Source organism: Xenopus laevis, chromosome 6L, assembly GCF_017654675.1.
Source record: "Xenopus laevis strain J_2021 chromosome 6L, Xenopus_laevis_v10.1, whole genome shotgun sequence".
Taxonomy (NCBI): domain Eukaryota; kingdom Metazoa; phylum Chordata; class Amphibia; order Anura; family Pipidae; genus Xenopus; species Xenopus laevis.
Window position 1 is genome coordinate 69,591,582 of NC_054381.1, and position 12,716 is coordinate 69,604,297.

At 35.0% G+C, this 12,716-nt stretch overlaps 1 protein-coding gene across 5 annotated transcripts in view; it reads left to right on the forward strand.

Moving 5' to 3' along the window:
- LOC108719025 (cAMP-regulated phosphoprotein 21-like) overlaps positions 1 to 12,716 on the forward strand; it is an 89,149-nt gene that overhangs the window by 57,558 nt on the left and 18,875 nt on the right. For 2 of the 5 annotated variants that reach the window (XR_001936136.2, XM_041566152.1), the window contains exons 2-5: positions 3,599 to 3,754; positions 4,787 to 4,925; positions 5,347 to 5,376; positions 7,628 to 7,717. Coding sequence is in view for 2 of the 5 variants with exons in the window: in XM_041566152.1 (XP_041422086.1) it covers positions 4,830 to 4,925; positions 5,347 to 5,376; positions 7,628 to 7,717 (216 nt within the window). In the remaining 3 variants the exon portion in view is untranslated. The other 3 variants (XR_005961893.1, XR_005961894.1, XM_041566151.1) reach the window with 3 other exon arrangements.

Sequence of the window (12,716 nt, forward strand, 5' to 3'; positions counted from 1 at the left end):
GGACTCCTGTGGAACTTGCTCCTGTGTGCTCCTTTAATTTTAACATTTTTTGATATTGCGGTGATTTTTCATTAATACATGCATAAACTGAGTTACTCTGCATATGTTATTGATTATTTGCTACATGCTATTAGACCCTTGTGCAGTGCTCACTTTTAGATGCCATATATCCAAAATATAAAGTAATTCTTTCTAGTAATCTGTTTAGATTACTTAAATGAGAGTCCCATAACAATAATCAAGCAATTAATCATCCTAATCTTCAAGGAGTTTTCTAGATGTAGACAGTCAGGAGGACCTCAAACAGCCTCTAGCCCAATAACTCAGTCATTGAAATGTATCCGCTTGCGTCTTCTGTTTAGATCTTTTTCTGGCCCAGATAAAGAAAGCTGGTGCTTTGTTTTTTCTTGGAGAAGGAAGAAAGAGAATCTTTCAGCCTAAAGAGTTTGAATATGCTGGGGATGTGCTGTGTTACGACCAGGGCCGGAACTAGGGGAAGGCAGAGTAGGCATGTTCCTAGGGCGCAAAGCTGGGGGGCGCCAGGAACGTACCTGCTCTGTTGCCTACCCCATGTTCGTTCCCATCTCTCCCCGGCCGCTGCTGTAAATTCTGTGCCTAATTGTGCTTCTGCGCATGCGCGCACAAGCACAGTTTCTGTGTCTCTCCGGCGCTGGAGTTTTGGTGAGTGAATGCGCATGCGCGCACGAGTGCAGAACGCTCTATCAGCCGGCGCCGTGGCCAGCCAGGTTGCCTAGGGCGCCTGGCCGGGTTGGCCCGGCTCTGGTTACGACGCACAATACACAGGCAAGGTGCTGTGTTTTGAGGCAGTGAATTTATAGCCAAGAAAAGTTATGCACAATTTTCATTGTAGGGTCCCTACGGTCAACATACTTAGGTAAATCTATGCATACTAGACATCAAACTGTTAATTAGAAGAAATATCAAAATGTAAATAGCAAAATGGCTTTACTTTAAAGTGGGTGAGGATTATTACAACAATGGGTGTGGCCTATAAATGCCTTTTCACGCCAATTCAAGCACTACAAGTTGCTTATAGTGCTTTCCTCAAAATGCAGAATGAGTTAAAGCAAGGTGCAATGGTGGCTTCTCTTTCTGGTGGGATTAGCAATTTACAAGGTTCCTAATTTCAAAACAGCATGTCACTATCAACTCCAGTCTATTTCTTTTTCTGTAAAAAAAAGAAAAAAGCAGGGACAGCACTCATAGTGTAATTTGCCTTTATTTTTTAAAAAGGTTTTAAAACTAATTGCACTCACATAAGTCACACTTCTGAGCACATATCAAAAATCACTTTTTCCAGTGTTATGGTGCAGATTTTAGAGGGGAACCTTTGCAATACAAAGAGATGGGTTCTGCCGGCATCTCCCTCTCCCATGTTTTCCACCTGTAAATCCACTAACTGCTTTGACCGAAAGTAATGTCGCACATGACACGTTTCACTGAGGACAGCTTTTTCAGGTGGATTTCCTTTTCCTGCTAGTCATGTCCTTATGTTGCCTGAGTTGCTATTGTTACACTTCACATTTCTTTTGCAAGTCCATTCAATGATCTTGTATCCCCTCCCACATAAAGTCCATATGGGCACCAGGTTAAAAAGACTGTTTATACTGCAAAAGTACTAAATTTGCCTTTAAAGCGCAGGATCACTTTCAGTATAGTGCTTTCTTTTTTTCTGAAAAAAGCATTATACTGCACGTTTATTTATGTATTTATTCAGTGATTGAAAGTGATCCTGCGCTTTAAAGGAACATGTTGTACTTTTGCAGTATAAACAGCCTTTTGAAACTGGTGCCCATATGGACTTTATGGGGGAGGGGTTAAAAGGTCATTGAATGGACTTGCAGAAGTGTGACTTATGTAACTGCAATAAGTTTTAGAACCTTTTAAAAAATGAAGGTGAATTACACTATGGGTGCTCTCCCTGCTTTTTAATGTCTTTACAGAAAGACACTTTGAAAAAAAACCTATAGCACTTTAGAACGCAGTAAAAATCTTTACCTGAACTTTCTATCGTTCACGATACACACAGATCTGTATGGTTCAAGATACATACAGACCCTAGTGACCACACTGAATATTAACAATATAGTGCTAGGTTATGTTATTTGTTTTTTTCCCCATAGCCTGTGGCACTGATCTACAGGTATGGGACCGGTTATTAAAAATGGTCTGGACCTAAAGTTTTCCGGATAATGGATCTTTTCGTAATTTGGATCTTCGTTCCTTAATTCTAGTAGAAAATTATGTAAACATTAAATAAACCCAATAGGCTGGTGTTGCTTCCAATAAGGATTAATTATATCTTAGTTTGAATAAAGTACATGATATTGTTTTATCATTACTGAGAAAAAAGGAAATCATTTTAAAAAATGTGGATTATTTTTATAAAAATGGAGTCTATGGGAGACAGTCTTTCCTTAATTTGGAGCTTTCTGGATAACGGATTCCATACCTGTGTAATTTTATCTTGATTTGTCACAGTTTCCAAATGTATTGGAACCAATGGGAAAGTGTCAGCATTTTTTTCATGCGTTTTTTTCCAGCGCAGAAAAAACACATTTTCTTTTTGTGCAAGACAAGATGCATGTTCTAATGACAGCACCAGTGTTTTTCTACATTTTATCAACACAATAAAACACATTATGTTTTTCACCAATTAATGTGTTTTTTTAAGGTGTAACAAAACACATGGTGATATTCATGTGTGTATTTGCAAAAAGTTTAGCTACTGGTGAAAACTTCACCAGGAAACAGTATCAGGTGAAAAAGTTTGCTCATCCCTAATTGTTAGTTTGACATACTGCTGCAGTGCAGTTGTTTATTGTTACATGTGTAGATATTTGGGGGTGGGGTGGGGTTTTAGGGTATTGCGGAGCTCACTGTTATATTTTTTCTTTCAAAAAATACCTCTTTCTGAACAGAGAGAGAGAGAGTTTCTGTAATGATCATCTTTTTACTTCATTTATTAACTAGAAGGCAGTTTTTAATGAACTTGTTATATGCATCTGCTTAATGAAATCTGGTTTTGATAGCTAAATAGATATCTCTATATCTATAGAAATAAATTATAAATGTTTGTGCAAATGTATCAATTTATTTCCTTCATGTCTTACAGTGACTACTGTTTAACATTAACTGAAAAATTGAGGAATGTTGGTTAAGGCATTTGTGCATTTCCAAATCAGATCTTATATGGTAAATTGCTATATGCTAAATTCATAAACCCAGCACTCAGAATTTAGAACATTAATATAGATAATTGTGTGTAAGCAGCTTGAAATATATATATAGTGTAAGTGTCTGAATTTTATATTAAAGAAAATACATTGCAGTGAGTAATCTTCAGCGCATAATGCAATTGTTAATTTTAGCTCTTTGCGTAGGAGCTAGTATGACTTGAACAGCCGGTTGCAGCCTTCATTAGAGAAAAGCAGGCAGTCTGAGACAGGTGAATCCACATCAAGCTGTGAATGTGATTTGCTTGAAGCTGGTCATTATTATTTTCCATTAAAATGCAGTCCGTTCTCTTATGGAACTATATTTTTTATTATTTGTATTATTTACTCTTTGTTTCTAGATAACAGCTGTCAAGCTTTTGGGAAAATCAAACTGTAGAATGGCACACTGAACTGTAGATGGGGACATGGGACGAAGAGTGCAATTGATCTTTTGTTTGGATTTTACCAGCGAGGAGCTTTATAAACAGCAAAAAAGCCATCAAGAGCCAAGAAAGGTACAGGATTTGTTTACATAAAATTAAAATTCCAATGAATGTTATTGTTTACTATAACGCTTTCACAAATTTTTACTTTTATTAAAGTACAAATGTAAGTTTATCAATATTTACTTTCTTTTAATAATATTCACATGCAAAATGTGCCTATAATGTGTGTATATGTGTATATATATATATATATATATATATATATATATATATATATATATATATATATATATATATATACACAATGATGGTTTAGAAATTGTTAATATTACTAGCTATTACTAAAGGTCATACGTATTAGTCATATGTTCAAATGACTAATAAGAGTGAATCCCACTTAAGTGTTGATATATGACTAATTTTAGCTGATGCTATAATTCTGCATCTGGTAATAGATTCTTATACAATGATAATTTTTAAAGATTTTATAATAAATATAACTTTGTCTTAGTCTATTTCTAAGTCTAACATTTCAACAAACTGAAAATAACTTTGTCAAGTAAAAATATAACAATATTATAAGTATTGTGAGTACATTTTGTTAATTTTTAATAAAACATATGTATTACCAAAAATGATATATCAAGAGAAAATATGTTATATGCTTTTTCACACTTACAGTTTCTTTACATACCAATACATACCCTTTGCTTTCCATAACTGAAACGGAATAATGTTGTGCTTAGAGACATTTTCATTTTCACTACCTGCCAAGCACATCCTGCAGTCCAGGCAAAATAAAAAATAAAAAAGGGGTTTAGTATAAAGCTTATGCTTTCAATAATGGAGCTGTCAATTTGATGGCTAGAAATAACCTAAAATCTTTATTACTGAATTTAGAGTTCATGTTTATTTTGAATTCAAATCAAAGTTTATTTTGAAGTCTTGTGTATATAAGTATGCAGCCAGACAGCAGACAATTATTTATTTTTTTTACATTTTCTCTGCATTCAGTCTACAAGGAAGTAGTCTAAACGCAGGTTACTTTTTTTTATATAAAAATGTACTTTAGCTACACATGTATTTAATTTGTTGTTGCAGGTCATCAACCTTTCTTTTTTTTAAATTAATACCATTTAGTACAATGTCTGAGCAAGATAAATTGAGCCTAGAACAACAGACCTCTACAACAACTACAGGAAAGAGCATCATTAATCAAGAATCAGAAAAAGATGAGAAGGTATGTTAAACTAAAACAGAAATCCAGTTAACACACATGGCTCAATCTTATAGTATTGTCATAATGCATTCATTTCCATTAAATGTACCATAGCTACATTATTTTACTAATGGGAATGAAATCATTGAATTAAATTGCAGATTTGTAATAATTTGACTTTTTCCAATTTGTAATCTGTTTGTGAAATAATTCCTAAATTCCAATTCATTCGTTCATTCATTCATTAGAATTGCTCTTCTGTGTTTACCCACATTTCACTATGGTCCAAACAATATGATCATTTGGAGCAATCATACTTTTCATACAAAATATAACATACATATTTGTATTTAAATCACACTGTTACTGAGTAACACAAAAACAATTATGTCCGTAGTTCCTTTTTTTTTTAACAATTCTTTAACCTGTTTTACCTCTACAGATACAGAACCAACACAATAGGAGACCCAAGGTAAAATATTTATTTCACTCATTTCTTTCTTAGTAAGTCTTAATATCACTCATCTTAATGTTCATTCAGAGAGCATTGTGTGGGAAGTCTGGCTGGTCTATGCACCTCTGGCAACTTTACATCTGTAAAGGATCTACGTTGTACTTGTAACTGTACTTGAAGGAACAGTTCAATAAAGACTGGGTAAATAGATAGGTTGTGCAAAATTAAAAATGTTGCTAATATAGTTAGTTAGCCAAAAATATAATCTATAAAGGTTGGAGTGTCTGGATGTCTAACATAACAGAACATACCCCAACTTCCTGCTTTTCAGCTCTCTAACTTTGAGTTAGTCAGCAACTTTAAGGGGGGCCACATGGGACATAACTGTTGAGTGAGTTTGCAATTGATCTTCAGCTTGCCGGTCAGATTCAAAAGCAAACAGTTATGACACATGTGGCCTCCCTCAAGTCACTGACCAATCAGTGGTAACCAATCAGTGGAAACCAAGAGAGCTGCAAAGTAGAAAGTAGTGTTCTGGCTATTATGTTAGACATCCAGTCACTTCAGCCTTTATAGATTACATTTTCGCCTAATTAATTGAAAACATTTTTTATTTTGCACAGCTTTTTTTGTACTGAACAATTCCTTTAAAACTTCAGTAGTAAGTTAGCTCAGAACTGTTTCCCTTTATTTAAAAGCTGAATGGTAGGATGGGGGGGGGCAGCAGAAACAGAAAGCTGCCTCAGGCAGCAGAGGGGCCAGGATCGCCCCTCTCATGGGCCACAATATACCCTCTCCAAACACCAGCCTTGAGAGTCTTTTATCATAGTTTACATGTCTATTGCTTTACCAGTTTAGTTGCATATCTCTACACTTTTTTAAGCTTTTCTTATGGGGTTGTTCCCCTTCCAACATTTTTTCAGGGCAGGTGGTTTCACATAGTTCACCAGAAATAAAGACTTTCGGTTCCATTCTATTATGTATTTGCAAATGTTTTTTTCCAATATTGAGGTTTAAAGGTGCATCTTCTTATGTCTTTCTAGGAAAGGGGGGGGGGTCGCAGACTCCACTCTCAATTTATTCAAAAAGGATTCATTACTTGATACATGTTTTATCTTTAGCTCTGCTGAGCAGAATCCATGAGTCAAATGCAGCTGCTAGAATTGATACAATAGTTGCTAATATTCCACAGATGCATCTGAGAAATGTATCAATTAAATATAGCAATTCAGAACCTGGATTACTGAGCTGCCAGACTGAAATATCAGTGACAGGAACAGTAAACATTTTTGGAAAAATTTTAAAAATTAAAAAATAGAAATTAAACGAATAAAGTATTTATTTCTGGTGAACAATATGACAACAATTGAACTGAAAAAAGTATTTGGAAGGCGAAAAGGGCTGGTACAAAATCTGCACTGCATACTTAAGGTGATCTATAAAGAAGCAGAATGATATTTTCTCTAAATTCTTCTCAATTAAAGGAAAACTATACCCCTACAATGAATACTTAAGCAACAGATTTGTTTGTGTGCACAGTACGATCCCAGGGGGCAGCCGTTATTTTTTAAAATGGCAATTTTCTATTTATGATTACCCAATGGCACATACTACTAGAAAAGTATATTATTATGAAAATGGTTTGTTTACAAGAAGCAGGGTTTTACATATGAGCTGCTTTATGCAATATCTTTTTATAGAGACCTACATAGTTTGGGGGTATAGTTTTCCTTTAAGAAGACCCCCAACACACTACACCATTTCATGTATAACTAGCATTTAGGTTATTTCTACTAAAATGCATATAATTAAAAAACACCTCTTTAGAGAAGCAAGATCTACTGTACATAAAACTATGCTGGCCCAAATCACAGTAGATATTCCAAAATCTTATATCTTATTACCCAATCCAAAAGCTTTATTACCACAGATGTCAAACTAAGATGTCTCTCACCCTTCCTGTCACCTGGTGGGGTGGAATTTTGAATTTAAAGTTTCTTGGCCTGGCTTTGTTTACATTGGGTTCCCTCAGGTGGGGGGGGGGGCCTGGAGAGCCAATCAAAATAGCATGCATTGTGAGCAGCACATTCTGATATTGGAATATACTGTTTTTTAAGGACATCATTTACAGTTTGACCCAAAATGTAAATTATATATTGATCTATCTCATTTGGTTCTTTGTTCAGTTTTTTGCTGTGTTGTGTTCTTGTATCATTGGTTGTCCACTGGTGTAATGTCATAGATTTATTTTCCTTTCTGTGTTGTTTAGTCAGGAGCTAAAGGTAAACTTGTGAGAAGTATGGCTGTTTGCGAAGAATCCTCCCCCAATGAATTTGAAGACAATTTCCCTGAGAATCAGGTATGTTCTTGTTCTCCCTTGGATCATTCCAGATATTTACAGTTTAATCTTTATATTAAGAATAAAGAAAAGACACACAGCAGTTCAAATATGCAGAACATGTGGCACTATAGATACCTGGGGGTATGCACTTAAAATAAGAGCACTGCTACATGTAATTCCTAAACTCAGCAGGGCACTTGCAGATATACTTGGGTAAGGGTCTTGAGGCTGAATTACAACTATTCACTCTCACAAGGAGTCTTGGGAGTAAGTGGTTCTTCACATATAAAGTTTTTAAAGAAATAACATAGAAGAGAGATACCTCCTTATGAGAGAAACTTCCTTTATGGAAAACCAAGGAAAAAAATATATCCCCCCTCCAGTATATAGGTACACTATCTTATAGAAGGGTAGGTTAACTTTTTCATTTGTTCTACATGCTCAAACTGGAAAAAGCCCTCCATGCTGGCAAGGGAACAAGATAACATCAACATTAAAGGGGACTTATTATCACCTAGACATAAAAAGCTGTATAATAAAATTCCATTTCAAATTAAATATGAAACCCACAATTTTTTTTATTAAAATACTAATAACGGTTATAAACTCATTTAAAAGTCTCAGTTGACAATCAAATAGTGTTTGCCCCTCCTCTATACCCAAGGCAGGGCAGGCAATTACTTTCACTTTCCATTGTGCATTACCTAAATGTCACTGCACGCTCATATTTCCCCTCAGGTGCCTCATTAAATTTCTGTTGTGTGATTAACATCATAAAATCGAATTTGGAATTATTTCTTGGGGTCACAGGTTCCCTTTAAATGGGTGGTTCTCCTTTAAGTTAACGTTTAGTATTTTATAGAATGCTAAACAACTTTTCAATTGGCCATTTTTTTTACAGTTTTGCAATATTTGACTTATTTTTCTGACTCTTTCAAGTTTTCAAATGGGGGTCACTGACCCCAGCTAAAAAAAAAAGATGCTCTGAAAGGAAAATGTTTCGTTATTGTTACTTTTTATTACTCATCTTTCTATTCAGGCCCTCTCCTATTTATTCCAGTCTCTTACTTCAAACAGTGCAGGGTTGTTTGTCTAAAAAAACTTACATACCTCTAAAATTCAACCTTTGATAAATAACCTCTTAATTGTGTTATAGAATGTCCTATTCCTAGCAGCTTTGCAATTGGCCTTCATTATTGCTTTCAGATGGGGGTCACTATATATATATTATATATATCTATATATATCTATATCTATATCTATATATATATATATATATATATATATATATATATATAGATATATATATATATATATATATATATATATATATATATATATATATATATATATATATATATATATATATATATATGATAAAGGTCCGAAACGTCTGTTTTATATACCATGTAACAATACAAGTTTTTTCATTACAAGACCCCTGGTGCTGGTTTTTTGTTCTTTTTGTATATGTTCTTTACTCCGGGCACAGGGGCAGGGGCTTTTTTTGAAGATAGGTGCTGTCCTGTTCTATATGTATATCTATAAAAAAAAAAGATGCTCTGAAAGGAAAATGTTTCGTTATTGTTACTTTTTATTACTCATCTTTCTATTCAGGCCCTCTCCTATTTATTCCAGTCTCTTACTTCAAACAGTGCAGGGTTGTTTGTCTAAAAAAACTTACCTCTAAAATTCAACCTTTGATAAATAACCTCTTAATTGTGTTATAAAATGTCCTATTCCTAGCAGCTTTGCAATTGGCCTTCATTATTGCTTTCAGATGGGGGTCACTATATATATATATATATATTATATATATCTATATATATCTATATCTATATATATCTATATATATATATATATATATATATATATATATATATATATGATAAAGGTCCGAAACGTCTGTTTTATATACCATGTAACAATACAAGTTTTTTCATTACAAGACCCCTGGTGCTGGTTTTTTGTTCTTTTTGTATATGTTCTTTACTCCGGGCACAGGGGCAGGGGCTTTTTTTGAAGATAGGTGCTGTCCTGTTCTATATGTATATCTATATGTATATATATATATATATATATATATACACTATACAAATAAAGATGCAATTTATGTAAGAATATCAACATCTACATCATACTAAAAGTTAATTTAAAGTAAACCACCACTTTAAGTTTGAATGTTAACCATTCATTTTGAAGTTTAAAAGTAACCAGCATTATATTTTACTGGATTTAATATACTATAAAAAATTGAATTACTTAATTTTAATTAAATTCTATTTCAGAATGTATTTATTTTGATAAGTGTGTCTATTTTTAACTACAATGCCTTTGCACTGTCTTGAATGCCTTTTCATTAATTAGTTTGTACATTACAACTCCATTGTACACTTCTATCCATGCGTGCCTGAAACAACAGGCTTTGTTGCTCTGGTATATGTTGTCTGTTATACATTAGAACATAATGACACTTGCACTAAGCATTCAAGCATCCAAGTTTCATTGACTGGCATTAATTTTTATAACATCTTCATCAGCTAAAATTGTGCATAAAGCAATTAATTTGTCATACATCAACACTTAAGTGGGATTCACTCTATTAGTCATTTGAACATATGACTAATAAGTATGACCTTTAGTAATACCTAGTAATATTAACAATTTCTAAACCATCATATATAAAAAAAAACGACATAGATAGATATATATATATACATATATATATAGATAGATAGCTATATATATATATATATATATAGACAAATACAAGAGATCCTCTGCACTCAACCCATTATCAATATATTTAAGACAGAGACATTTTGTGCATACTGCTACTGAAAAATGCCTTACCCTTTAAACAAAACAGGGATTGTTTGTCCATATATTGCAATATATTTAAGCTGGCTAACTACGTCAAAGTCATCCCATATCTGGCCAGTCCTATGCTCAATTTTCATCTGATTCATTAAGAATTCAATTGCTTAATTATACATTTTACAAAGGGACTAAGTTTTACCTCTTGCATTTGTCTATATGTATTTTGTGGTCACAGCCTCATTGCATCCCCGCCTAATGTTTTTAAAAATTAGTGGTGAGCACAACTTTCCCTTGTTTGTTATAGTTAAACAGGAGCAGTGACCAGCTCCTTGTTGTAGATCCCACCCTTCCCAGCTATAGTCAGGTGATCCCACTGGTGTCTAATAAAAGGGCAATTAGAAGAAGGAGTCAGCACTCAGCGACGGAAACTTATTGCGTACACGTCACAGGTAGCCGCTTCCACCCGAACATTAAACTCAATTCTCCCAGATAGACAGCACCACACGTTCAGAAAAAATTCCTTAAAAAGCCTTTATTTGCACAAGGGCTTGTATAAGACAGAATTACAGCGACATTTCAGGCCTACAGCAGCTTGAGGAAAGGCTGATGTAGGCCTGAAACGTCGCTGTAATTCTTAGTCTTATACAAGCCCTTGTGTAAATAAAGGCTTTTTAAGGAATTTTTTCTGAACGTGTGGTGCTGTCTATCTGGGAGAATTGAGTCTAATAAAAGGGCAGCCAAGTTTGGGAGTTTGACTTTGAAAGCAGCTAGTAAGTTGCAGGTAAAACTTAGTCCCTTTGTAAAATGTATAATTAAGCAATTGAATTCTTAATGAATCAGATGAAAATTGAGCATAGGATTGGCCAGATATGGGATGACTTTGACGTAATTGGCCAGCTTAAATATATTGCAATATATGGACAAACAATCCCTGTTTTGTTTAAAGGGTAAGGCATTTTTCAGTAGCAGTATGCACAAAATGTCTCTGTCTTAAATATATTCATAATGGGTTGAGGACCTCTTGCATTTGTCTATAGGTATTTTGTGGTCACAGCCTCATTGCACCCCCGCCTAATGTTTTTAAAAATTAGTGGTGAGCACAACTTTCCCTTGAGATATATATATATATATATATATATATTTATATATATATATATATATATATATATATATATATATATATATATATATATATATATATATATATATATATATATATTGGATAATATACCCCCTACTGTAATTTATAAAGATATTATGTTACTGAGGAGTTATATGACCATATAAAAGCACAAGTCCGAGTACTTTTATACAGGTCACATAACTCCGAGGTGAGAGTTATGCAAAAACTGGGAGAGATGGTGGAAAGGAGGGGGGGAGCAAGAACGGAGAGAGACCGTGTGATGGGAGGGAGATCAGAGAGGGGGCATAGACAGAGTGAAAATGGAGATTCAGGTAGCAAAACTTGATACAGGGGGTGTAGGAGAGATAATGGAAGAGGAAATGGAGAGCAGTAAGGCATCATAGGATGAGGGAGCAGACGTGGATGTGCGGGGGCAGCGAGACATGAGACCGAAGCAATGGGGGGGCGGTATCTGAGGAGTGAGAAATGTTCCATTCCTAGGGGATAGAGGGGCTTTGTTTTGTTCGCTTTCATCCATTCTGCGAGATCCCCTCAATCCCAGCCTATCCCAAATGTGCCCAGGAACAACCTCAGCACTGATCATTCCCCATTTATTTTCTTTTGCTGCTTTTCTTAGAGAGCCTTCCCTGCCTGCGTTGCCATTGCATTAGAAGCAGCAGCAGCAGGGCTATTTGGCAGCCTGAGCACTGTGTCAGGCTGCAGCAGCAGTCACTCAGCACTAAACAAGCGGGGCTGCTCCTAACAGGAGAGGAAGTGGAATGTAAGGTCAAAACCCCGCCTCCTTAAACGTCACAGATGTGGGCTTAGAGTTTTGGCTCCCAGGAAAGGAGGAGCGTTCCGTGCTGCGTGTGCGTAAGTAAGATTGAATCCTGGCAGTCAGATGGGAGGGGGGCAAGAGCAGAGGTAGAGCTGCAGGGAGACGGAAGTGCTGAGCAACGTGGCGGAAGTGCTGACCCATATAAACAGCGCGTTCTGACGCCAGAATGCGCCGTTTAGAAGGATATAATTTACAGTCTGGTCCTATAGGGAAATGGCCAGACTGTAGATTATATA